At 47.8% G+C, this 26,209-nt stretch overlaps 2 protein-coding genes across 6 annotated transcripts in view; one reads left to right on the top strand and one right to left on the bottom strand.

Moving 5' to 3' along the window:
- Nucleotides 1-385: 385 nt before the first annotated feature.
- On the bottom strand, nucleotides 386-8,097 carry LOC116940804 (uncharacterized). Of its 2 annotated transcripts, none has more exons than XM_032951012.2 (2): nucleotides 7,742-8,097; nucleotides 386-1,919 (listed from the first exon to the last, which is right to left on the bottom strand). In XM_032951012.2, exons 1-2 carry the CDS (start codon nucleotides 7,762-7,764, stop codon nucleotides 671-673), a joined length of 1,272 nt encoding a protein of 423 aa, XP_032806903.1. In that variant the 5' UTR covers nucleotides 7,765-8,097; the 3' UTR covers nucleotides 386-670. The 2 variants fall into 2 exon arrangements, with proteins under 2 accessions (XP_032806903.1, XP_032806902.1); XM_032951011.2 differs by having other exon boundaries at nucleotides 386-2,012; nucleotides 7,742-8,094.
- Nucleotides 8,098-8,729: 632 nt separating this feature from the next.
- Nucleotides 8,730-26,209, top strand: part of LOC116940805 (P2X purinoceptor 5-like) — a 30,289-nt gene continuing 12,809 nt past the window's right edge. For 3 of the 4 annotated variants that reach the window (XM_032951015.2, XM_032951016.2, XM_032951013.2), the window contains exons 1-4: nucleotides 8,730-10,853; nucleotides 16,935-17,574; nucleotides 21,736-21,807; nucleotides 23,091-23,166. In XM_032951015.2, coding sequence (XP_032806906.2) covers nucleotides 10,711-10,853; nucleotides 16,935-17,574; nucleotides 21,736-21,807; nucleotides 23,091-23,166 — 931 coding nt within the window. In that variant the 5' untranslated portion in view covers nucleotides 8,730-10,710. The remainder of the gene's footprint in view (nucleotides 10,854-16,934; nucleotides 17,575-21,735; nucleotides 21,808-23,090; nucleotides 23,167-26,209) is intronic. The other variant, XM_032951018.2, reaches the window with a different exon arrangement.

Genomic DNA, 26,209 nt, shown 5'->3' with positions numbered 1-26,209 from the left:
ACTCTCATTGGCTGAGTAAATGAAGGGGGCACGGGCGAGATTCCCCATCCAGCGCTCCCCGGTCTCACTCGTCAGCAAGCGCTTTCTACATTAGGATTCTCTTCGTTTTATGTAATTACAAAACTTATATTAATAAATAGCTTCAGTAACCTGTGCTCACTGAACACAAGCTACTCTATTACTGGCTCGGGGCCTCCTTATGTCTAATAATCAGCAACAGCAAACCAGATGCCATGACCTACAAACTGCAGCTACTATTGCCGGGTTTAGAGAGTTTATATTCATCCATGACAGCGATGAATGTCTGAAATAAAATACATTATTGTCATCCTGCAGAAACGTTGATAATGTCAACTTTCATTAAAAAAAAACCTCGACAACTGGAATATGTACGAATTATATATTTTATTTACACCGTATCCTTATGCAGTCTTCCCATCTCCAAAACGTTATAGAATAGAGAAAAAAAGGAATCCACAAATTTCAGGATGTTACTCGCATTATCCGAATGCAGCAGACACGAGACGGTGTGGAGAAGGGAGATCACATTTTAAAACGCAATGTTTGAACGCGTGCACCTACGTGCTCTGAAGTGATACAAGGCAGCACCAAGATTGAGTTAAACTTTATTGGTTATATATAAAAAAAAAACAATCACCTCCCTTAATAATTAACGGAGAAGCCCCACTTTGTGCAACACGGAATTCACGTTGCTCACGAGAACAGCCTTGTACTTCCACATCACTGGGTCTATGATTAGATCCCGTTTATCGATATTTGGCCTTTCAGGCGATCGATAGTGGTGCAGCTTGGCAAGTGAACTCGAGACCAACGCTCTTTTGCCAAAGGTAAACACCACGTAATGCACCGACGTCTCGACAACCTGCCTCGGGTTCAGAATCATCTTTGTCGGGTTGAATGCAAAGATGGGGTTTGGTTCACGGCGTACTTGTGTCAGAATGTTACGGCCAGGGATCCCCTTCCATCTGTCAAACACACTGCCGAAGTCGTCCACCGCCGTGTATGGGAAGACGTGGTTATTAAACCTGTAGACAGCTGCATCATAGATCCTATTGAGGTGCATCATGAGGCAAGCCCAACTAGCGCAACCCACTGGAATTATAATCTCGTCGACGTCGTTCATCACCAGGTAGCGCGTGTCGTACATGTGTCGGTAGAGGCAGTCGTTGAGAGCGGCTATTTGTCCGTAGTAATGCACGTCGCCCGGGTGAGTTGGGTACGTCCACCCCGTGGACGGCGTGAGGTACCGATCTATTGGCCAGGGGATCACCTCGACCAGACCAGTGGCCGTGTAGTGGGCCAGCACCCGGTCTAACTCGGGGCCGCAGCTGCTGTTGTAGATGGTGACGCGTCCCGCTCCCAGCAGCCGGTACATCTCCATGGCCTGCGTGAACTGCAGCACGTTGTTGTAGCCTCCGAACAGGGTGGAGATGCAGACGCCAAAGTTGTGGGTGAAGCTGTTCAACTCTGGTTGCGGTCGGGCTGCGTTTTGAATGTTTGCGACGAAGCACTGCCCATCGGATCGCTCCGAGGACACGAGTGCCACTTTGTCCGGCTTGAGGCACGGGCCACCGTGCAACGAGCACAAGATATGGGCAGCGGCCCAAGGAAAGCCGAAGTGATCATGAAACAAATTGACTTCGGCTGGGGAAGCCACCACGAAAAGTCCATTGCGGCATGCAAAGTAGCAGTGGAGCTCGAGGGGGGGAGCTCTCTTCACAATGGCCAGGATGCGCACTGAACCCGGTTCCAGTCGTGAATCTAAATACGCCGACACGACCAGGGCGTTCCCGTTCGGAATCGGTTGCAATATTTCCGTTTGCAAAAGACACCGGGAGGATTCCACTGTGACGTTCAATCTCTGCTTTCTCCACAGCTTGCCAAAAATCCGCGAGGTGCTGCGAAGATTGAGCAGTAAACACACGAGCACGAAAAGCGACAAAACTACCAAAACCTTCCATTTCACGTGACCACAAACGGCAGAGTTCAACCTGCATTGCACACGAGAAATTGATTAATTGGTTAGGTTCACAAATGCAATTCACTATTCTATTACATACAACACCTACATGTGTTATGTTTCAAGACGTGTGTGGCTTACAAAGTTGTGGATTAACGGACGATGTGAGTGAAAATTAACAAATGTATAAAACAACGGAAATAAGTAGACAATGTATCATTCAATGGGCCATGAGATTACTTTAAGAGAGACGTACCAACACCGCCACCATCATCATCACCTCTTTGGCGAGGGCTAGCAGGGTTACATCAAGAACAATAAAAAAAAAACATGGTATTTCAAAACATTTAAATTCAACAAATATAAACTAGATATGACAATGAATATAGTACGAATATGGGTGCGTGAAAAGATAAATTCAACTTACATTTCGAAATATATGGAGAGAAAAAACCCAGCACGATGCTCCATGGCAACGCTGAATGGATTTCGCGTTGAACAACAATACCTGGTATCATTTGTTTTACAAGCTCGACTGCTGATGAGACCCATATCGTGTTTTATCTTCTTCTTTTTTAATCTATTATGTTAGGCTAAGCATGCACTTTGTATAAAATTGCAAATTGTCTATTTTAACAAGAACAATTGAGCATAAATTTTGATTTAAAGCTTTCGTGACTGCAGTAATTCATATTCTTAGTTTTTTCGGTAAAGTCACGTTGAAGAGAAACAACAAAATAACAAAATATATATATAAAACAATACAAAATTCTCACGACGTTTCGACCATAACTCAAACGGTCATCATCAGGTGTGTCGGTTTGCATAAATTTATTTTTAAACGGCACATTTATTTATTTATAAAAAACGTTGGCGTCACGCGCAGCGATTGGCAGTTTGCCCAGGACTAGTCCATCTAATTTTTTGAAAAGAGGAGGGGGGAGACGAATTTTTTTATAATGTATGCTGTCTGAAAGCCACTGTAAGCGTGAACAATCAATCAAGAACTGAAATGATTTATCAAATCTTTCCAATGATTGCTAAGATAGAATCCATCTTCTCGGTTGAAATTGTCTCTGTGCTTGTATATGTGGATAGCCTCATGAACGAATCTCTCATGGAAGCCAGATGGCTTACAGATGGCTTACAGATGGCTTACAAATAAATAAATAAATGTGCCGTTTAAAAATAAATTTATGCAAACCGACACACCTGATGATGACCGTTTGAGTTATGGTCGAAACGTCGTGAGAATTTTGTATTGTTTTATATATATTTTGTTATTTTGTTGTTTCTCTTCAACGTGACTTTACCGAAAAAAACTAAGAATAACAATTGAGCATGTTTAATCGATGTTAGTGAATGAGTGCCCAGTGCTTAAGCCCCACGTATCGTGGGTGACACCACCTTTCACCACCACACCACCACCACTACTCACCACCACACCACCACTCACCTCCACACCACGGAGAGGTTAGTAATTGACCGGTAACTGGCAGTGTTCTCAGTATCTAGTTCTGATTTCTTAAGATGTGCTGGTGAAACTTGTTCTATTTTAAAGGATAGTGAGAAATATCCAGCTGAAAATGAAGCGCTGGCGATGGTGCACTATCACAGTAGCGAGTTCAGTGGAGCGCTATCGCAGTAGCGAGTCAGTGGTGCGCTGTCACAGTAGCGAGTTCAGTGGTGCGCTATCGCAGTAGCGAGCTCAGTGGTGCACTATCGCAGTAGCGAGTTCAGTGGTGCGCTATCGCAGTAGCGAGTTCAGTGGTGCGCTGTCACAGTAGCGAGTTCAGTGGTGCACTATCGCAGTAGCGAGTTCAGTGGTGCGCTATCGCAGTAGCGAGTTCAGTGGTGCGCTATCGCAGTAGCGAGTTCAGTGGTGCGCTATCGCAGTAGCGAGTTCAGTGGTGCACTATCGCAGTAGCGAGTTCAGTGGTGCGCTGTCACAGTAGCGAGTTTAGTGGAGCGCTATCGCAGTAGCGAGCTCAGTGGTGCGCTATCGCAGTAGCGAGTTCAGTGGTGCGCTGTCGTAGTAGCGAGTTCAGTGGTGCGCTATCGCAGTAGCGAGTTCAGTGGTGCGCTATCGCAGTAGCGAGTTCAGTGGTGCGCTATCACAGTAGCGAGTTCAGTGGTGCGCTATCACAGTAGCGAGTCAGTGGTGTGCTGTCACAGTAGCGAGCTCAGTGGTGCACTATCGCAGTAGCGAGTTCAGTGGTGCGCTGTCGCAGTAGCGAGTTCAGTGGTGCGCTGTCACAGTAGCGAGTTCAGTGGTGCGCTGTCACAGTAGCGAGTCAGTGGTGCACTGTCCCAGTAGCGAGTTCAGTGGTGCGCTGTCGCAGTAGCGAGTTCAGTGGTGCGCTGTCACAGTAGCGAGTTCAGTGGAGCGCTATCGCAGTAGCGAGTTCAGTGGAGCGCTATCGCAGTAGCGAGTTCAGTGGTGCGCTGTCACAGTAGCGAGTTCAGTGGAGCGCTATCGCAGTAGCGAGTTCAGTGGTGCGCTGTCGCAGTAGCGAGTTCAGTGGTGCGCTGTCACAGTAGCGGGTTCAGTGGAGCGCTGTCGCAGTAGCGAGTTCAGTGGTGTGCTATCGCAGTAGCGAGTTCAGTGGTGCGCTGTCACAGTAGCGAGTCAGTGGTGCACTGTCGCAGTAGCGAGTTCAGTGGAGCATTTGTTTTTATAAAAGGAGGCCCAGGAAGTGATCAATATGGGGTTGGAATATAGGTTTTGAATCAATTAGTAAACCCAAGTATTTGAAGCACTCCATTCAATGGTGTTGTTTCTGACATCAGTAATAGGTGAAGAGAATGAAACTGGATTTTTGTTTGAGAAAGATACCATGATCTCCATATTTTTAGGATTTAGGATAATTTCTATTGATCACAATTAATATTGAATTATATCAAAATCGTGTTGGCAAAGAGATGTAATTCTGAGTGATTTAACTTTAGTCCAAGATTGTTTATATATAATGAGAACAGAATTGGAGGAGGGTAAAGGAAGGCAAGTAAGGGTGATGGTAGGAAAAGGGAGTGGCGAGGTTTGTAAATGGAAGGGTGAGGATGTTTAAGGTTATAAGGACGAGGTTAGGAACTAGTAGTGGGATATACACTATTGAAAATAGAGAAGTCTTAAGGGAGGAAAGAAACTGGTAAGTGAAGTCGCCTGTTTAATGTGGAGTGGGAGTTTATTCCAATGGAGGGGAGGCAGAAGAGTCAATAACGTAACTGCGCACAGGGAGGGGGTAGTGAGGGATGATGGAGCTTGTGAACTCAGGGGCCGAGATGGAGCCTAATAAGAAGTAAGGGAAGCGAGGCAGTGTGGAGCAGAACCATGGAGTGATTTGTACACGAGGGTGAGGAATTTGAATAAAGAGCGCCAGTAGACGGGCAGCCAATGGAGAGAAAAGGAATGGGGGCCGAAGCTTTCTCAATTTGCTGGAGGGGAGTGAAAGCGTAGGCAGGAAGACCAAGAAGAAGAAGAAGTCCATTACAGTAGTCGAGACGAGAAAAGATGAGGGAATGGATGAGTATTTTATCATCGGACATTGAGATGAGGGGGCAAGTTTTCCGGATGTTGTTAACAAATTCAAAGGTTGAGATGTGGAGGGAGCCGCACCCTGAGGAACAGCTCCAGTGATAGAACGAAGAGTGGAAGCGGAACGATGAAACAGGAATGTCGAAGTACGAGAAGTGAGGTTTGATTGTAGCATGTCTTGGAGGTATTAAGGGAGAGGTTATGTCGTGCCATCCATTGTACCCAGGAAAGAGGCGTACTGGAGATGCGGAGACCTGAGAGTCAAAGGCTGCAGAGAGGTCGAGGAGAACAAGAATTGAACAAAGGCCGGCGTGAGCGGAGTTTGACACGTGGTTCTTTATAGCGAGAAGAGCGCTCTCGGTGGAGTGTGAAGGGCAGCAACCCGCTTGGAATTGTGGATAGAGATGAGGGTCCATGCATCCCGCAGCCACAGGGGTCGTGCTCCAACACACAAAAGACAAAGATCCCCCGTGTAGCCTGAACATATTGGAGGGGCAAGTGCTGTTAGCGAGCACTTAAAGGCCGACACGGCACACAAGGGGGTGCCGTGGCGGCCTTTAGGTACTCATTTGAGGCTGAGTCGACCTAGGGGAGGCCCAGCACCGGTTCAGATAATCGTCACTGGTGGTGTTGGCCGTGAGTCGAACTCGGGTCGCCAGGTTCGTAGCGCAGCGTAGCGCTAAGGGCTACACTATCGCTCCCCAACACACACACAGGCACAGGAAGACCGATAATGCCCTGTGACCACCACAATCTGACTCAGCCTGCCAGGGTGATGGGGCACTACGGATGTGCCAATAATCTTGATCAGATCAGAAAGGAGGGGTGGGTGAAATGTTGAGTGGGTGAGTGAGTGAGTGAGTGGGTGAGTGAGTGGGCGATTGAGTGGGTGAGTGGGTGAGTTAGTGAGTGGTTGAGTGAGTGGGTGAATGGGTTAGTGAGTGAGTGGGTGAGTGAGTGAGTGGGTGAGTGAGTGATTGAGTGGGTGAGTGAGTGGGTGAGTGAGTGAGTGGGTGAGTGAGTGGGTGAATGGGTTAGTGAGTGAGTGGGTGAGTGAGTGAGTGAGTGGGTGAGTGAGTGATTGAGTGGGTGAGTGAGTGGGTGAGTGAGTGAGTGGGTGAGTGAGTGGGTGAATGGGTTAGTGAGTGAGTGGGTGAGTGAGTGGGTGAGTGAGTGGGTGAGTGAGTGGGTGAGTGGGTGAGTGAGTGGGTGAGTGAGTGAGTGGGTGAGTGAGTGAGTGGGTGAGTGAGTGAGTGAGTGGGTGAGTGAGTGAGTGGGTGAGTGAGTGAGTGGGTGAGTGAGTGAGTGGGTGAGTGAGTGGGTGAGTGGGTGAGTGGGTGAGTGGGTGAGTGGGTGAGTGAGTGAGTGAGTGAGTGGGTGAGTGAGTGGGTGAGTGAGTGGGTGAGTGGGTGAGTGAGCTAGTGAGTGAGTGGGTGAGTGAGTGGGTGAGTGAGTGGATGAGTGAGTGAGTGAGTGGGTGAGTGGGTGAGTGAGTGGGTGAGTGAGTGAGTGGGTGAGTGGGTGAGTGAGTGGGTGAGTGAGTGAGTGGGTGAGTGGGTGAGTGAGTGGGTGAGTGAGTGGGTGAGTGGGTGAGTGAGTGGCTGAGTGAGTAGGTGAGTGAGCTAGTGAGTGAGTGGGTGAGTGAGTGAAGGGTTGAGTGCCCCTCGAGCACGTGGTTCAGGGCAGAGGAGGCAGTGTAGAATGAGGCCTTCCCGACAACATTGGCCGCCGCAAAAATAATAAACAATAAGGGAAAAAACGAAGTTTAACGGAGAAGAGAGAAGAGCTGGTAAGAGGAATAGGTAAATATAAAGAAGGGCAGAGAGGGAGAGGAGGGAAGAGAGGGAGAGGAGGGAGGGTGATGAGGGAGGCGGACAGATGTGGAGCAGCGCTGCTGTGAGCACTGAGCTATTCCCGCAGGCTGCACCCTTGGCAGGAGCCGAGCCGAGGAGGGTGTCGGCGTCGGCACGAGAGTCGCTGGGTTCAGAGCAAAAGTAACAAATAGAGAAACATAAAACGAGGAGACGGAGCGAAGAGAACGAGTAGAGTAGGGTACAGAAAAATAAAAGTAAAATATTAATGTTGTAATTCGGGTCTAGAAACAACAGCTGTGTTGTGGTGATGATGATGATGTGCGTGTGTGTCTAAGCCAGGACGAAGCAGGGTCCAAGCGAGGCACTCCGAGTGGAGCCCCCGCGGTCGCAGCGAGAGACGAGGGCTCTCACCGTCTCTTGGCAGTCGGGGTCATGGTGCAAACCTCCTCCGATGTGCAAATGGATGTGGGCACGCTTCCTCCTCCTCTTCCTCCTCCTCTTCCTCCTCCTCCTCGTCGTCGTCGTCCCCGTCCCGAGAGACAATTTCCTCTCGCGCGAGTCGGGCGGTGGGGCGGCTTCAGCGGTCGCGCCTCACAGATGTCAGCAACCTCCGTGCGCGATGGAGGGGCGGCGGGGCAGTTCGGCAGTGCGCGTCGTGAGCCAGTGGCGCCTCCACGCAGTGCCCCAAATGCTCGTCTCGTCTCAGAGGGTGCGTGCCGAGATGTGTGGGCGGTGTTGCAGTGAGCGCGCTGCGATACGAATCCGGCGATTCCCGCCCACGGCCAACAGCAGTCATGATCATCTGAATCGGTGCCGGGCCTCACCTAGGGCGACTCAGCCTCAAATGAGTACCTGGTGCGGTGTGTAGTAAACATCGCCACGAGTGAGATAAAGGTCAGGCCGGGCGTGGTGCCGACCACCCACCCCCTTGTGTGCCGTGCCGGTCTTCGTAGGTGCTCGCTAACCGCACTTGCCTCAACAGTCTGTTGAGGCTATACGGGGGATCTTTGTCTTTGCGTCATAGTGGTGTTGCAAGCGTGATCGATAGGGTCGCCGCGATGTGGCAATACTGCGGGGGTATTTATCGTACGATACCAGATCCACCATAATCGTATCGTTCGGTTTGTTTTCACGTACTATCATGAAGATATCGACCAATGGCAGGGCGGGAGAGGGAAGTCTCGCAAAGCGCTTCGGGAATTGGCTGCTGATACATTATTTATACAATAGACACACTGATGATAAAGATGTACAATCGACACACTGATGATGATGTAGTGTATCAATCTGGACACACTAAAAGTTGGAGGCACATCTTTTATTCCGTTCCATATAGCCACAGGGGATATCTACCCACGGTCCGTACGCTACCCGACCGACGATGCTGAGCATGTGAAGACGAAGGCATCACGACGAGTTCCCTTCCCAGACGACAGCCCCGACTGAGGGTCGGAGCCTCCCTTTTATCCTCCCCGGCGGTGCCAGGCTCCGCCCTCGGCCACGGCCCCTTTTGGCTCTCATCAGAAGGTGCCTCACTCTGCCTATGTGTCTCACTGGCAGACCGGGCTGCTGTACCCATAATCCTCCTCTCTCCGAGCTTCCCATGCTCCGTACTCTAGTAACTACAATGATGTACAATATACACTGATAATAACGTACAATAAACAAACTGCTGATGTACAATAGACAAACTGGTGATGTACAATAGACAAACTGGTGATGTACAACAGACAAACTGGCGATGTACAACAGACAAACTGCTGATAATGTAAATAAACAAACTCCACTCAGTCATGTTTACAGGGCACGCGCAGCGTTTAAAATATATATTTTTATCGCTTTGCATGGTTTGTGAAGATATTTGTAGAATTTTTTTGTTGCAAAATTATGGAGATGGTGAGGCCCTCCAGGGCTGACTTGGTTCGAGAGGTGCATCGTCAACCGAGGCGTGGCGAGACCCCGGTGCGTTCCAGACAGACACAGACGAGCGCATTATTACACGGAGAAGATTCAATCCAGTATATAAAGTACATTAGCTTCGGAAACTTTTCATTTTTCGGCCACGGTGTCATTGAGGAGCGTGTGGAGTTAAGTTCGAAGATCTTTATCCGTGCTGGGGGTGCAGCTACACGCAAACGCATTGCAATGACAGCGCCACGGGAAACCTATCGCGATAATGGTCTTGTCTTGACAAGTGATATCGCGATAGGCCTCGTGGCTGCGAAGGTGGCCATTCTCGTTCATAGATCCTGGCTGCGGCGCAAGAGACGCGCTGGGTTCGATTCTCACTGCACGGATTCTCGGTGACGGCGAGTTGATGGTCTCGGTTCCGAGCGACCGCCCAACGCCTCTGCCGTGCACGGACGTTCTCGCGTTCCACTCAAGTCGACTTACTCGAGGAACTCGAGGAATGGACGATGTGGGGTGTGGATTCGTTCGCGTTCCAGGGCACTCGGTCGGCGCCGTTGAGGACCTGGATTTGAACCCGGGTGTGAGCCGTCCGTGGTTGAACCGCGAGAGTTGACGGCCGCAGCCCGCTCGGGTAGCCCCGTTCGTGCACAACGCGGCCCTTTGGCGAATCCACTGCTGGATGAATGCGTCCACCACGCCGTGCGTGATCGTCGCGATTATTTTACCAAATTTCACCACGCTGGTCAATATGGATTGGTGGAGGGAGCGTCAACAGTGCAGTACAATGGATTATTATCTCATTTTACGTTGACACGGAGAGAGCCTTAACTCCAGGCGCTTTACAGAAATGAGAGTGATTTAGATAGCAACGGTGTGCAATGGCCGAGAAATTGAGTGACCATCAGAGAAGGCACGTGGGGGTTGTGCCATCACAGGCGAGAGTTTTCCGTGCTCTGGTTTGCTCCCACCATTGTGACCGAAAAGACGGCTGTGCCAGTGCGTGTAGTACGCAGGGCTACGTGGGGAGCGGTGGCGCAGTGGTTAGCGCACCGCGCCACGATCACGCCACCCAAGTTCACGGCCAACGCCAGTGACGAAAATCTGAACCGGTCCTGGGCCTCCCCGAAGTCGACTCAGTCTTAAATAAGTACCTGCTTCGATGTGTAAACATCGCCACTCGGGAGACAAAGACGGCCGGACTTGGTGCTTGCCAAAAATCCCCTCGTGTACCGTGCCGGCCTTCATAGGTGCTCACTAAGAGCACTTGCCCCAACATTTTGTGGAGGCCATACGGGATATCTTTGTCTTTGCCTTAGCAGGGAGCGTCTCTGCCGCAGCAGCGAGGAGGCGGAGGGAGGAGTTGAGGCTCGGGCAAAGCGCAGCTGCAATAACGCAGCCACACCACCGTCACCACCACCACCACCATCTCTGTCTCTCTGTCACCGCGTGCGCGGTTCGGGCCGTGCAGCATGGAGGAGCACGCGTGGACAGCGAGGAATCTCCTCTGCAGCTTCTTCGATTACAAAACGGAGAAGTTCGTGATCGCGCACAACCGCACGGTGGGGGTGCTGTTCCGGGCCGTGCAAGTCGCGGTGCTCGTCTATCTCATTGGGTGAGGCGCGCCGCACTGCCGGGCTCCGCGGGGCGGGCGGGAGACGGGGACCCCTCCATCTCAGAGGCGATGGCAGATCCAGAAAGACGAGAAACGGAGCTGCCCACCGCAGCCAGCAAGGAAAGGGCGGACAAGAGGCGCGCGGTGTCTCCGTGCGTCGCGTGGTGCGGCGAGCAACTGCGTGGTCGAGAAGCACCCCTCCCCCAATCTCCCCCGGAGCAGATTAGCAGGCCACGCATCGCGTGCAAGAGCCACCGCCGCCGCTGCAGCTGCAGCTGCTCGCTCGCACGCTCGCGTGTCGCCTTCGCGCGGGACGCTGGCATGTGAACCTGCACAGTGTCAGTGACACATTGCACGCCGAGATGTCGTGCCGTGCATGCCGCGCGGCGAGCCACGAAATCTTCACTTAAAGAATGATTGACTTAAAGCTTTCGTGACTGCAGGAATTCATATTCTTTGGGTCTTTCGGTAAAGTCACGTAGATAGGTTCAAAGAAAATAACAATTTTTTTACAAAAAAGTACGTTTCCATCGCTACGCAAGCGGTCGTCATCCTCCTCGTGATGACGAAACGTCGTCGTTTTTTGTTAATTTTTGGTTATTTTCTTTGAACCTATCTACGTGACTTTACCGAAAAACCCAAAGAATATCAGCCACGAAATGTCTCCAACGATTTTCAAATGTGTTCAGATGAATCTGGCGATCGTCTCAAACGTGTCGCCCAGGTGAAAGCGCCTTGTGTGCTGTCTGTGCAAGTGTCAACACAATACAGACGTCACAATACAGACGTCACAATACAGACGTCACAATACAGACATCACAATACAGACATCACAATACAGACGTCAAAATACAGACGTCACAATACAGACGTCACAATACAGACGTCACAATACAAGCATCACAATACAGACGTCACAATACAGACGTCACTAAACAATACAGACGTCACAATACAGACGTCACAATACAGACGTCACAATACAGACGTCACAATACAGACGTCGCAATACAGGCATCACAATACAGACGTCACAATAAAGACGTCACAATACATACGTCACTAAACAATACAGACGTCACAGTACAGACGTCGCAATACAGACGTCACAATACAGACGTCACAATACAGTTGTAACAATACAATACCACTGCAAATAAAGTGAACCCGATTCAACACAACAGGTATTAAATCTCCGTAAGGAAAGTTTACTGCAATGCCACAACGAAACTCCACTTAATTATCCGCCTTCCTCAGCAACAGCAGCGGCAGCAACGCCTATGACGCCCGTGGTTTAATCGTCCTGCGATTATTCTGGTGAGTCACAAAACAACCGCAATTCCGCGCATTTTTGCGGTTTAAATGAAGAGCACTGAATGAGCAAAGAGAGGGGAGCTGAAGTCTTCACCGCAATCGCATAGCGGAAAAGTGCTGAGTTCACTTGCAGCAGAGTGGCATCCTCGTGTTCAAACCTGCAATTGTTCACAGAATGGCAAATCTGTGATTGTTATTATTAATTACGGAGCAGTATTTTCATGTTATCCTATTATAGCAACCGTCTTGTGGAAGGCTACAGTGAGGGAAAAAAGTATTTGATCCCCTGCTGATTTTGTACGTTTGCCAACTGACAAATAAATTATCAGTCTATAAATTTAATGGTAGGTTTATTTGAACAGTGAGAGACAGAATAACAACAACAATAATCCAGAAAAACGCATGTCAAAAATGTTATAAATTGATTTGCATTTTAATGAGGGAAATAAGTATTTGACCCCTCTGCAAAACATGACTTAGTACTTGGTGGCAAAACCCTTGTTGGCAATCACAGAGGTCAGACGTTTATTGTAGTTGGCCACGAGGTTTGCACACATCTCAGGAGGGATTTTGTCCCATTCCTCTTTGCAGATCTTCTCCAAGTCATTAAGGTTTCGAGGCTGACGTTTGGCAACTCGAACCTTCAGCTCCCTCCACATTTTCTATGGGATTAAGGTCTGGAGACTGGCTAGGCCACTCCAGGACCTTAATGTGCTTCTTCTTGAGCTACTCCTTTGTTGCCTTGGCCGTGTGTTTTGGGTCATTGTCATGCTGGAATACCCATCCACGACCCATTTTCAATGCCCTGGCTGAGGGAAGGAGGTTCTCACCCAAGATTTGATGGTACATGGCACCGTCCATCGTCCCTTTGATGTGGTGACAATTGTCCTGTCCCCTGAGCAGAAAAACACCCCAAAGCATAATGTTTCCACCTCCATGTTTGACGGTGGGGATGGTGTTCTTGGGGTCATAGGCAGCATTCCTCCTTCTCCAAACACGGCGAGTTGAGTTGATGCCAAAGAGCTCCATTTTGGTTTCATCTGACCACAACACTCACCCAGTTGTCCTTTGAATCATTCAGATGTTCATTGGCAAACTTCAGACAGGCATGTATATGTGCTTTCTTGAGCAGGGGGACCTTGCGGGCACTGCAGGATTTCAGTCCTTCACGGCGTAGTGTGTTACCAATTGTTTTCTTGGTGACTATGGTCCCAGCTGCCTTGAGATCATTGACAAGATCCTCCAGTGTAGTTCTGGGCTGATTCCTCACTGTTCTCATGATCATTGCAACTCCACGAGGTGAGATCTTGCATGGAGCCCCAGGCCAAGGGAGATTGACAGTTCTTTTGTGTTTCTTCCATTTGCAAATAATCGCACCAACTTTTGTCACCTTCTCACCAAGCTGCTTAGCAATGGTCTTGTAGCCCATTCCAGCCTTGTGTAGGTCTACAATCTTGTCCCTGACATCCTTGGAGAGCTCTTTGGTCTTGGCCATGGTGGAGAGTTTGGAATCTGATTGATTGATTGCTTCTGTGGACAGGTGTCTTTTATCCAGGTAACAAGCTGAGATTAGGAGCACTCCCGTTAAGAGTGTGCTCCTAATCTCAGCTCGTTTCCTGTATAAAAGACACCTGGGAGCCAGAAATCTTTCTGATTGAGAGGGGGTCAAATACTTATTTCCCTCATTAAAATGCAAATCAACTTATAACATTTATGACATGCGTTTTTCTGGATTTTGTTGTTGTTATTCTGTCTCTCACTGTTCAAATAAACCTTCCATTAAAATTATAGACTGATCATTTCTTTGTCAGTGGGCAAACGTACAAAATCAGCAAGGGATCAAATACTTTTTTCCCCTCACTGTATGTGCCTTCAGTTGTGACACCTATATCACTCAACGCATTTGTCGCGTTAATAATGCATTATATATCCCTGCAGGTAAGTCCAGATGCAAGGTTTAACAAATTTGTATTCTTGTTACAACACCATGTGGATCGAAGGCAAAGTTGGTCTTTGTATGAATTTGGAGCAAGCCGTTTCAGAAGCATACAGTGGCTCTAATGCGTGGATAAGTACACACTCTGCTATGTCGCAATGCAGAGGCATATACACCACCCATTGGTGCGTGCCGATTGTTGTAACAACTCCAGCCAAAGGCGACTGCGGTTTCCGTTGCGCGCGCAGCGCCATGCCTGCGTGGGGCCCGAGTAATCCGAATCTGTTCATCATCGGATTAACACTTCGCGTGGTAGTAACGAAAGACAAACACAAATAATAAACAACAATACGTCATAATCGTCGTACGTGGCTGAGTTGCTTAGAGGCTGATGCTCGGTCAGAAGGCGGTGTGTGGATCAAATGCGCTCGGGCAAAGGTCTCCCCCGGGCCGATGCAATTTCATGATCCGGCACGCGGTGTCATCAAAACTTATCAAGACGCATCAATACTAACTCATCAATAATCTACCCACCACGTGGCTGCCACTCCATCGTAGTTTTTGACGGCCGCCGTGCGTCGCGCCGTCTAGCCGAGACGCGTCCTGCACAAGCCCCGCTTCTCTGAACCGTCACGATGAAGACGCCCAGAACCTGTGAATGTTGTCTAATCCGTGTTTCTCCGTCTCTCGGTGTAATTCCGAGCACGGGTTTCTCTCGCCACGGCTATTTGTGCACCGTTCATATTTTAGGAATTTATTTTCATTCATCACATCGGTCACAGCAGGTGGTCCCAACTCATTCGACTCTTTTTCTTATTTGCACGCATTGTTCTGTTGCCTTCCCTTGATCAAAATCACTCCATTCCCCTCCTCCAGTCTGCCCCCTGAGTTCGCAATTCTTGCTTCCGGTCGGCCTTCCACGATGGCACGCACGTTCTGCTGTTCCCCAGTTAGCCGCTCAGAAAGAGACGTCTCGTCCCTTAGCGCTGCGTGCCACTTGGCCTCAAGCAGGGTCACATTGATTCTTGTTTGCGTGTTCCCTTGGGTCTTTATGTCATCTTGCCAGTGTGGCTGTTCCGTTTTTGTGTAAACGGTATATTATTTACGTGCTCGTTTGTGACCCAGGCCTTGGTTTGTTGAGAACTACGGCTGCCCGTATCAACGTTTGCTTCACTTGAGTGCCGTTTCATCGTAAACAGCGACACGTCAACACGGCTGTGTGAAGAACGCCTTGGAAGAATCACAAAGCAGGCAGCGACACCATCTGCCTGGCCGAGTCTGGCCCAGGGCCGCTCTCGGGGCACCGAGCCACGTGACCTCTCTGCGTGATGCGAGGAACTGCCATCGCCCCAAATGTCACCTCGTATCTACACGTTGTACATCTTTGTTTTGAAGGCGTCCTCACCCCGGTTGTTTTTGAAGAATGCGTTCGAGTGGCGGGCGGCGGGGGGGGGCTAAAGAAACGATGCCGCAGATTGCTCGCCAAATTCCAAGTGTAGAATATAAACAGACAGCACCAGTCGCCGTGGAGACGCAGGAGCCGAGGAGTCATCACTGTGCACCACGCAGCCTTGTTTGACAAGTTTACTATTCGTACAGCAAAGGGGATTTTTCTGTTTAAAAAAATCAAAGTTTCAAACCCTGACTGGGTAGCGAACCGAGACAGCTGCTCGCGTTCCAAGCATCGCCGCCACCTCTCTCTCTCTCTCGTCGCCTTTCGCCTACAGCGCGCCTCGGCTCGCACGCTGCGCTTCCAACTCCACGTGTCGACCTGCAGACGCCAAACACACGTCCAGAGGCTGCTTTGCCCACTGTCCACCAAGACAAAGATCCCCCGCATAGCCTCAGCGGACTGTTCGGACAAGTGCTGTTAGCGAGTAGCACCGATGAAGCCCGCCACGGCACACGAGGGGGTCGGTGGCAAGTACCACGCCCGGCCGCCTTTGTCTCCCCAGTGGTGATGTTTACACACCGCACCAGGTGCGCATTTGAGGCTGAGTAGACCTAAGAGAGGCCCATGACCGGTTTAGATAATCGTCACTGGTATTGGTCGTGAATGGGAATTGAGCTCGGGTCACCGAATTCGTGCCGCAGCGCGCTAACCGCTGCACCACCGCTCCTCGCTGTGCAGCAGCTCCTTTGTCACCCACACGTGGTTCAGTTGGGGCAATGTTTTGCCCCCCACCTCCCCCCATATGCTAAGTGTGGAGATCGCCCCCCCCCCTACATCATTATTGGCAATGACTAAAGCCCTCTGTGACGTCGCGATAACAAGGTCTAACTTGCACGTGGTTAATGTTTCCATTTTTAGCAGAAGTTTTCTGTGACCTCCGTGATAATGGGAAAACTATGTAGGAAGAGCACGCGCGTGCGCACGACTCATCGCCTGTGGCCTCCGGGTGCACACTCGTCCACTGCTCTTGCCCAACACTGAATGAGGTTTTTTGTGGAGTCTCTCCACCGTAGTCATCGCAAGCGCACGTCGCATCACGTGAGGTCCCTTGATGGATGTCGACGTTGTTGAGATTAACTCGTTAGCCAAGTGCCGTTCGCGTCATGCGATATACGATTCAGTTCGCTGTCATATTGTACATTGTTGGGCGTTTTAGCCATGTATAATACAATGGATACGATACAGTAGAGGCTTACTCAATCGTGTATATGTGGAATGGTGGGATACTCTTCTTGTGGTCTCTCGCTTGCTCTGGGAGTAATCACAGTCCTGCGATGTCTTGTTTGAATTTACCGCAAAACGATTTCATTCCAGCTGACGTCCTCTGCCCGCTTCTGTGCCCCCCCCCGCGCACGCTGTCCGCCCCCCGCCTCCCAAGCTGGGTGTTCGTGACCAAGAAAGCGTACCAGGAGACCGATACCAGCATCGAGAGCTCCGTCATCACCAGGGTGGAAGGGGCCGTCCTGCTGGGGCGCGACTTCGCAGCGGCGCGGCCGTCACCGGCGCGGCCTCGGCGGCTCCACGCGCGCCCGGACTCCGGTGGCCCACACGAGCGGGGGGCCCGGCGCTCAGACCCCGACACGGCACGGCCAACTCGAGCGCCCCGACCGCGAGCCGCGGAGGGCGACTCCAACGCAACACAGCTGCAGCAGCCAGAGAGCCGGGTTCTGCCAGAAGAACTTTTGAAAATCCGCGAACAGTCTGAGACTAAAGGGAAGGGAGCTGAGCCAGACTCCGGATCTCTGCGACCTGCTTCACGGGATGATACGCCGCTCCGAGCGGATGCAGAAATGAAAGAGTCAAAGGTGAAATTTCGAGATCCGCAAACCGATGCCCGTCGTTTTGAACCCAAGGAGGGGAAGTTAAAGCAAGGTTTAGATGGCACGCCGCCTGGCGAGTTGGTGTCTGAGCTCCAGCCCGACATGACACGAGATCAACCCAGCGTCACACTTACAAGTGATGCATTACATGGAGATGCAAATGTTTGGGATGCAGCTGACTATGTCATACCTCCACAGGTAATGGATCATTGATTTACATATTTTACAGCACTTTGCCAATCTACTGTTGGATGAAGGCATCCGCACACCATTTCAGTCATGGGAATCGTGTTGACCATACTTCACCACGTTGGTCATTTTGGTTGAGGAAGGGTAGACCCGTGACTGGCGCGATCATTCGCAGCTGATGTCAGTCATGGCTGCGTATCGAACTTAAGTCACTGGGTACATAGCGTACTGTGTGAACCACTGTGCCAGGCTAATGTGTCCTAAAATAAATGAGGTGAGAGCGTTTGTTTATTGATTGGGGACACTCTATACCAGGAAGAGTTTCAAAATAAATATCACCATCGGATACCCGGTCCCAGTGAACCCAGCATGTAGTTTGTGGCAACAATAATCTCGCAGCTGTTCCTGGCCGAGTGTCTCTATCACCTGAGCTCTTTTATTCCTTCAAGCAGAGCAAACGCCGTGGTCCACGATGATATTCCGGAGCAGAGAAGGATTCCAGATTCCGCGTGTGGCTCACGGCACATCGCTCCTGCACGCCTCCTTCTGTGTGGTGCAGCGTCTCTTGCTCAACGTGGAGACTCCGTTGCTTCTGTTTCACAGCACAGTTACACACTACACTCACGTGTACGTGTTCGTAATTAACACAGTACATACAGCCGAGTATCGTTGAACAAAATGTACAGCGACCAAAGCAGCTTTGTGTTAGTTACGTTCTTAACAAGTTCACCCAGTGTTGTATGGCTGGATTAGTGGCTCAACGGTAAAGCACACGGCCCGATAAGATCCGGCAACCTGAGTTTGATTCCAACTTTCCCAGTCACGGCCGAGATCAGCGGGGTGATGTCTTAACCGGTCCTGCTTCATGAGTCCACACTGCTGACCAGCGCAGCGAAGTATGGACAAACAACGCCCATGGCTGACGTGGTGCTGGGTGCTTTCAGCCAGCAGTGGATTGTCAAAGCTACGGTCATTGCTATCTTTAAATATTACATGATCATTGCTATCTCTAAATACTGTATGACCATTGCTATCTCTAAATGTTGCATGATCGTTGCTGTCTCTAAATATAGTTTCAGCCCATGCTAAATGGAGCAACATAACTTGTTGTTAGCAACATTATCGCAGGAAACGTCAATTTAACTTCGCCGCTCATTGACTAAATAACCGCAATGACCATTAACAAGCATTTAGACGTGTTTAGCATACAAAACATTGCTATGCAAAATTGTGACCTGAAATACAGGGAATATTCTAATTGCTATTGTGAGGAGTTAATTGAATCAATGTGTAGAATTAAAAGGTGATGAATTTAAGGAAGGGAAAGTAGGTAGGCTGAGAATGCATCTCGTGTCCTAGCGTAGGGAATAGGCAAAGGCGCAGCCCTGCATTTCCCTGCTCACGCCACTGCTGGCGGAATGCTCTCCACTAGAGGGAGCTCTGGAGGACCCTTATAGAGAGTATTTGGCTTTCTCTTCCACGCCGGTGGGAGGACCCACTCTGTACCTCACCACACACTGCCGATTGATCTACGTATGGGTGTCGGAATCCATTTACACCGCTCATCACTCCTCCTGTCTCATCTGCTCACAACTTCGCTATCATCTTCAACTCCTCCCTCTCCAACCGTGCCTCCACCACTACCGCTTTCACCCCCTGTACAGAATTCAGCATTCAATACGTCGTCTCGCTGCTAAACTCCCGGTTCACTCCCTCGTCTTTTCTCAGCTCCTCTCTTCTCCTGCCTACGCCTTCCCTCCTCTCCGACAACACTCGCAATACCTCAGCCCGGGTCCTTTTTAACATCCCCCACATTTCCCACATTTCTACTCATATTTCCCAACCGCCACTGGCTCGCTATCTAAGTCGCTGTTTACATTACTCACTCCGTTGTAAATATATTCCTCTGCAGGCTTACCCCACCTTTCCTCACTTCTCTCGTTTCTCACTACAGTAAAGTGTCCCATCCTCTACGCTCGCAGTCTCTGCCGCCCCTCTTTGTGCCTCCTTCGCCCTGCGGTGCCCAGTCGCTCCCTGCTACTTCCTACCCATCACTACCCCAACCCCTATCACTACCCCAACCCCTATCACTACCCCTACCTCGATCATTAACTGTATCTCAACCCCTCCTTAACCTCTCCCGCCTGTTCTCCTGTAACCATAACTACACCACCACCCTGAATAACAACCCCACTCTTTATCTGAACTACTTTCATCGTATGCACAATTTTAGAACTGTTATAGATTAAGATAAAACGCTTTCATTGTTTCATCCGCCGTACCTTGAGATTGAACCGGCGCCCTCTGATTGGTTGGGGGTCCACGTTGCTTTGACGTCACAACTGGACAGCACCACCCCACGGGGTGTTTGCGTTAAGTGGCGCCCACTGGTGGGCAAGGGCGGTATTGCACCTGCGTAGGGCGGTGCGCAAGGGACCATCGTCTTATTGTATTATCCATTGTCATGTATTCTCCATTGTCTCCCTGTGTTCTCCATTGTCTTCTTGTATTCTCCATTGCCTTATTGTGGTCTCCATTGTCTTGTGTGTTCAATTGTCTTCATGTGTTCTCCATTGTCTTGTGTGTTCAATTGTCTTATTGTGGTCTCCATTGTCTTGTGTGTTCAATTGTCTTCATGTGTTCTCCATTGTCTTGTGTGTTAAATTGTCTTCATCTGTTCTCCATTGTCTTCTTGTGTTCTCCATTGTCTTGTGTGTTCTCCATTGTCTTGTATGTTCAATTGTCTTAATGTGTTCTCCATTGTCTTGTGTGTTCAATTGTCTTCATGTGTTCTCCATTGTCTTGTGTGTTCAATTGTCTTCATATGTTCTCCATTGTCTTGTGTGTTCAGTTGTCTTCCTGTGTTCTCCATTGTCTTGTGTGTTAAATTGTCTTCATGTGTTCTCCATTGTCTTGTGTGTTCAATTGTCTTCATGTGTTCTCCATTGTCTTGTGTGTTCAATTGTCTTCATGTGTTCTCCATTGTCTTGTGTGCTCAATTGTCTTCATGTGTTCTCCATTGTCTTGTGTGTTCAATTGTCTTCATGTGTTCTCCATTCTCTTCTTGTGTTCTCCATTGTCTTGTGTGTTCAATTGTCTTCATGTGTTCTCCATTGTCTTGTGTGCTCAATTGTCTTCATGTGTTCTCCATTCTCTTCTTGTGTTCTCCATTGTCTTCATGTGTTCTCCATTCTCTTCTGGTATTCTCCATTGTCTTCTTGCGCACGGCAGCAATATTTAGGAGCTAAATGTTAATGTCGAGGTCTGCTAGTCACGGTGAGAGTGCTTCACGAGAGAGTTCGTGTCGTGTTGCTGTTCCTCCTCCGTCGAAGGAGCACAGACTACACTTGTTTACCAATATGGGTCCATAGGTTGTATGGCCACAGTCGCACTCATTTGGTTCGTGTCGTTTATTTCCCATTCACGAAGGAGGTGGCTACCCCAGTGTCTTCGAGGAGGAATATCAAAGCCAGGAGGTGCGATGACGTTTGGATCTCGATTTCGGTTTTTATTCTGGGCGTCTGCGTTGCTTAGAAACACGCGTTTAGAGTATTGGGCTCCTATAAATTTCCATATGATAAGCCACTTCTTTGAGGTATAATTTGTGACCAGGTCGTTTCTGAAAAATAACTATATAGTGGGCCTTACTTGGTAAAATAAAAAAGATGTTTAGTTCCACTCTGTTCGCGACGAGGACGGGGAAAGGTGTCACGAGGGGGAAACGAGAGAATTCAGAGGAGGGCAGCAGGAAAGGGCAGTTCAAGATACTGCTGCTGCTGTGACGACACGGGTGGGGGCCTGCACAGACGAACACAACACTCTGGGTACACCTCCCCAAGGCAAGGTTCACTTGACACGTGATCACAACCTCGGTGTCAATGTTGTGACACCGGTGTTCTCATCCAATGCTCAAGTGCCGATTCATAACTGTAGTGGAAACATATCTGAATCAAATATGCACCATACTAATAAGCGGCTATTCTCACATTAAAACAAAAGTTGCATGATAAATGCAATGTTGACAGAGAGTATTGACTGGACGACCAGGCCACGGCCACTGATGTTCTGTAATCCATGGACTACAGGAAGTGTGATTTGTGTGTGGATGGGGATGGGGCGTGTATGTTTAACTGCACCCAAGTGATTAACTGCGTGCGCTTTGTGTCTTAGGGAGAAAATGTGTTCTTTGTTGTCACGAACATGATTGCAACCCCAGGCCAGTGGCAAGGCGTCTGTCCCGAGGTAACCCGCACGCCACCATCACAGGGCCCAGTGGACGTGCACCATGCACAGACCTCGCGCGGTGACACTGTAATTTCATTTTCACTTCAAAACACACACGTTTCTGGAACTAATAATTATCCGTCGTTTGGTTAAGGATTATAACTAGCTGAGAGGCCGCTAATACTCAGCGTCTTCTCTTTATATAAGACAGGCCCCGCAGAAGGGAGACTTGTGAATGTGTCCATTAAAATAAGATAATGATCTCCGTACAGTACAGTCATTTTTTTTTTATAATTAAAGTTTTATCAGACCCCTCTACCTCTCTGGCCTCTATGTGCTGTGCAGAAGGACCATTGCCTGAAACGTCGCCTAGTATGTATATTTCTTGTTGAGGTCGCAGTGTAATCTGATGAATATGTCCAGGTAATAGTTGTACGAGTTACTACGTATTTATGTTGGACTTCTTTCGCACCGTACATAGCCAACCGTGGAAATCGGAGGTGTCACTATGGTAACACTTATTTATTTTTTAAATCAAACATGTAGAGAGACGAGCAAATAAAGGCGAGACGTAATTATCGCTGTACATACAGCTCCCGTTGTGCTTGGGGTTGTTTGCTCTGTAGCGGTGTCAGGTGACCAGGTCGAGCTGGGGCTGATTGTGCGACGCTGAGTGCTGTCGCCTGACCTCTGACCCCTCCGGGGTGCTGTGGCCGCCAGATCCCGCACTGTGTTTCAAAACGTTTGAAGAATGGGAAAGACAAAATAAAAAAAAACGCGTGATTCACCACGTGCTGCACCGATCCCACTCGACTGTAATACGGGATGAGTGTTAACGATCAATGCAATTTGTGATCGCACGTACAAGGGCCATTTTGTCTCTCAGTTCATTATACAGTCAAATACATTTCCACAAATATAAACAATACGTGGAATGAGAGTATTAGAATGAATCACGTACGTATGTATTATATATGTGTGTGTGTGTGCTTCTGCGGGGAACGGCCGTGTCCTGTTTAGCAAAGTCTGTTACGAGCCCGTGGGATTTTTGCTCACGGCCACCAACACCGGTGCCGATTATCTGAACCGGTCCTGGGCCTCCGCTTGGTCGACTCAGCCTGAAATGACTACCTGGTGCGTTGTGTAATCATCGCCACCGGGGAGACAAAGGCGTCCGGGCGTGGTGCTGGCCACCTACCCCCTCGTGTGCCGTGCAGGCCTTCATAGGTGCTCGCTCACAGCACTTGCCACAACAGTCTGTTGAGGCTACACGGGGGTTCTTTGTCTTTGCGTGAGTGTAGAATCCTGACATTCCTGGAGCGCATTGCTCCAATGCCAGCGACTGCCCTTCTGGGGAACCGATCGCTACTGGCAACGGTACGAGAGTTGTAGATATCCCTCACACCCTGGTGGGGGATTGACTCGGCCCATCCTCCCCCCTCCAGGAGTAATAACAACAAGGTACCGCTTCGTGAGGAAGCCAATGTCGTCATATGGACGGACTGGACCCTGCCATGAGATTGTGAGATTGTAATCACTGTCTCAGGGCTGTAAACAAGAGATGAGCGCCGCTTCAGTGAACTATTGAACGGGTCTTGTTCAGGGTTGGTCTAGCCCTGATCTCAGAGAGAATAAGACTGCTCCGATTTGAACTGGATCATTTAGACAAGACTCTCTTACAATCTCACTTAACATAGACAGAAACAATGTCCACATCTGATTGGGACCATGTAGATGACATGGTAGTTTATTCTGCCGCTTCAATGTCAGCCAAATGTAAAGTTAATCTGATCGCTAAATACAACTTCCTGTCGACAAAGAAGCCAGAGCCACACATTAAAAAGTTCGGTGTGAATAAGATTGTTATCAATCATAGTAGCTATCCGTGGTGCTAAAGTTGAGGGTAAGAATCCACCCATTTTTTCGCCATATAGCATTGTGATATATAACGACTTATTGTTGGTAGCTTAGCTGATTGGAGAATATATAGAGTTTATTGATAACATTGAGGTAATTTATATTTTAGGTTTTTTTATTGGTTTACTATGTAGTATTCATTATATAGTGTAGTGTATACCCAATTACTGTTAATAGCTCAACTTATTGAAGAATATATTGAGTACATTTATTCTGTGGATGTGTATGGTTTGACTTTAACATAGCTATTTCTGTGACCAGTCACAAGCTAAACACTCAGCTATTTCAATGCTAAATTCTATGCTAATTCTTTTGTCAAGGGGTGCCTCTGTGGATGTGTATGCTTTGACTTTAACATAGCCATTTCTGTGACCAGTCACAAGTTAATCACTCAGCTATTTCAATGATAAATTCTAGGCTAATTCCTTTGTCAAGGCGCTCTGTTTCTTCTCACACAGCTTAAAGGTCGCGATCTGAGCTTGGCTGTGTTCGCTCCAGCGCTGTCCTCCAGACAGTCTCGTCCGTTCACCTGATGAAGGCCGCTTGTGTTGTGGCCGAAACGTCGTGATAATTTTATTGTGTTATTTTATTTTATGAATTTATTATTTTATTCTCATTCTACGTGACTTTACCGAAAGAACCAAAGAATCATAGTAACATGTTAACAAGATTGTCATCAATGATAGTAACATGTTAACAAGATTGTTATCAATCATAGTAACATGTTAACAAGATTTTCATCAATCATAGTAACATGTTAACAAGATTTTCATCAATCATAGTAACATGTTAACAAGATTTTCATCAATCATAGTAACATGTTAACAATATTGTCATCAATCATAGTAACATGTTAACAAGATTGTCATCAATCATAGTAACATGTTAACAAGATTGTTATCAATCATAGTAACATGTTAACAAGATTGTTATCAATCATAGTAACATGTTAACTAGATTTTCATCAATCATAGTAACATGTTAATAAGATTGTCATCAATCATAGTAACATGTAAACAAGATTGTCATCAATCATAGTAACATGCTAACAAGATTGTCATCAATCATAGTAACATGTTAACACGATTGTTATCAATCATAGTAACATGTTAACAAGATTGTCATCAATCATAGTAACATGTTAACAAGATTGTTATCAATCATATTAACACGTTAACAAGATTGTCATCAATCATAGTAACATGTTAACAAGATTGTCATCAATCATAGTAACATGTTAACAAGATTGTCATCAATCATAGTAACACGTTAACAAGATTGTCATCAATCATAGTAACACGTTAACCAGATCGTCATCAATCATAGTAACATGTTAACAAGATTGTCATCAATCATAGTAACATGTTAACAAGATTGTCATCAATCATAGTAACACGTTAACAGGATTGTCATCAATCATAGTAACACGTTAACAAGATTGTCATCAATCATAGTAACACGTTAACAGGATTGTCATCAATCATAGTAACACGTTAACAAGATTGTCATCAATCATAGTAACATGTTAACAAGATTGTTATCAATCATAGTAACATGTTAACAAGATTGTCATCAATCATAGTAACATGTAAACAAGATTGTCATCAATCATAGTAACATGTTAACAAGATTGTCATCAATCATAGTAACACGTTGACAAGATTGTCATCAATCATAGTAACACGTTAACAGGATTGTCATCAATCATATTAACACGTTAACAAGATTGTCATCAATCATAGTAACATGTTAACAAGATTGTCATCAATCATAGTAACATGTTAACAAGATTGCCATCAATCATAGTAACATGTTAACAAGATTGTCATCAATCATAGTAACACGTTAACAAGATTGTCGTCAATCATAGTAACATGTTAACCAGATTGTCATCAATCATAGTAACACGTTAACAAGATTGTCATCAATCATAGTAACACGTTAACAAGATTGTCATCAATCATAGTAACATGTTAACAAGATTGTCATCAATCATAGTAACACGTTAACAAGATTGTCATCAATCATAGTAACATGTTAACAAGATTGCCATCAATCATAGTAACATGTTAACAAGATTGTCATCAGTCAGAGTAACAGTGCAATTTCCGACAGCCTAAAATCGGTTCTAGCTAAGTGTTGAATTTCGCAGTCACCCCTAAACACATCCCAGTGGATGATATCATCGCCCGGGTCGACGTAGCCCTCAAAGGCTTGGGACACATCCCGGCAGACGTAGCAGGATCTAAAATCGCTGCTATCTTCAAAAACGCGAAGAAATCCGTGAGCAACATCAGCAAGGACAAGCGTTTTGAACTCGCTCCTACGTCAGCAGTTCTCCTGCTGTGTTTGTTTCACCTGATGACAGTTGCTTGTGTTGCGATAGAAACGTCGTGATCTATTAATTTTCTATCTACGTGACTTTACCGAAAGAATCAAAGAGTGTAGTGTGAGGGAAATCACTCTGATCTTTGTTGTGTTGATAATTATAATAAAAAAATGT

This window comes from Petromyzon marinus, chromosome 10 (genome assembly GCF_048934315.1).
Source record: "Petromyzon marinus isolate PM22_M1 ecotype Great Lakes invasive population chromosome 10, UKy_Petmar_22M1.pri1.0, whole genome shotgun sequence".
NCBI lineage: Eukaryota > Metazoa > Chordata > Hyperoartia > Petromyzontiformes > Petromyzontidae > Petromyzon > Petromyzon marinus.
This window is presented reverse-complemented; position numbering and strand designations above follow the sequence as displayed.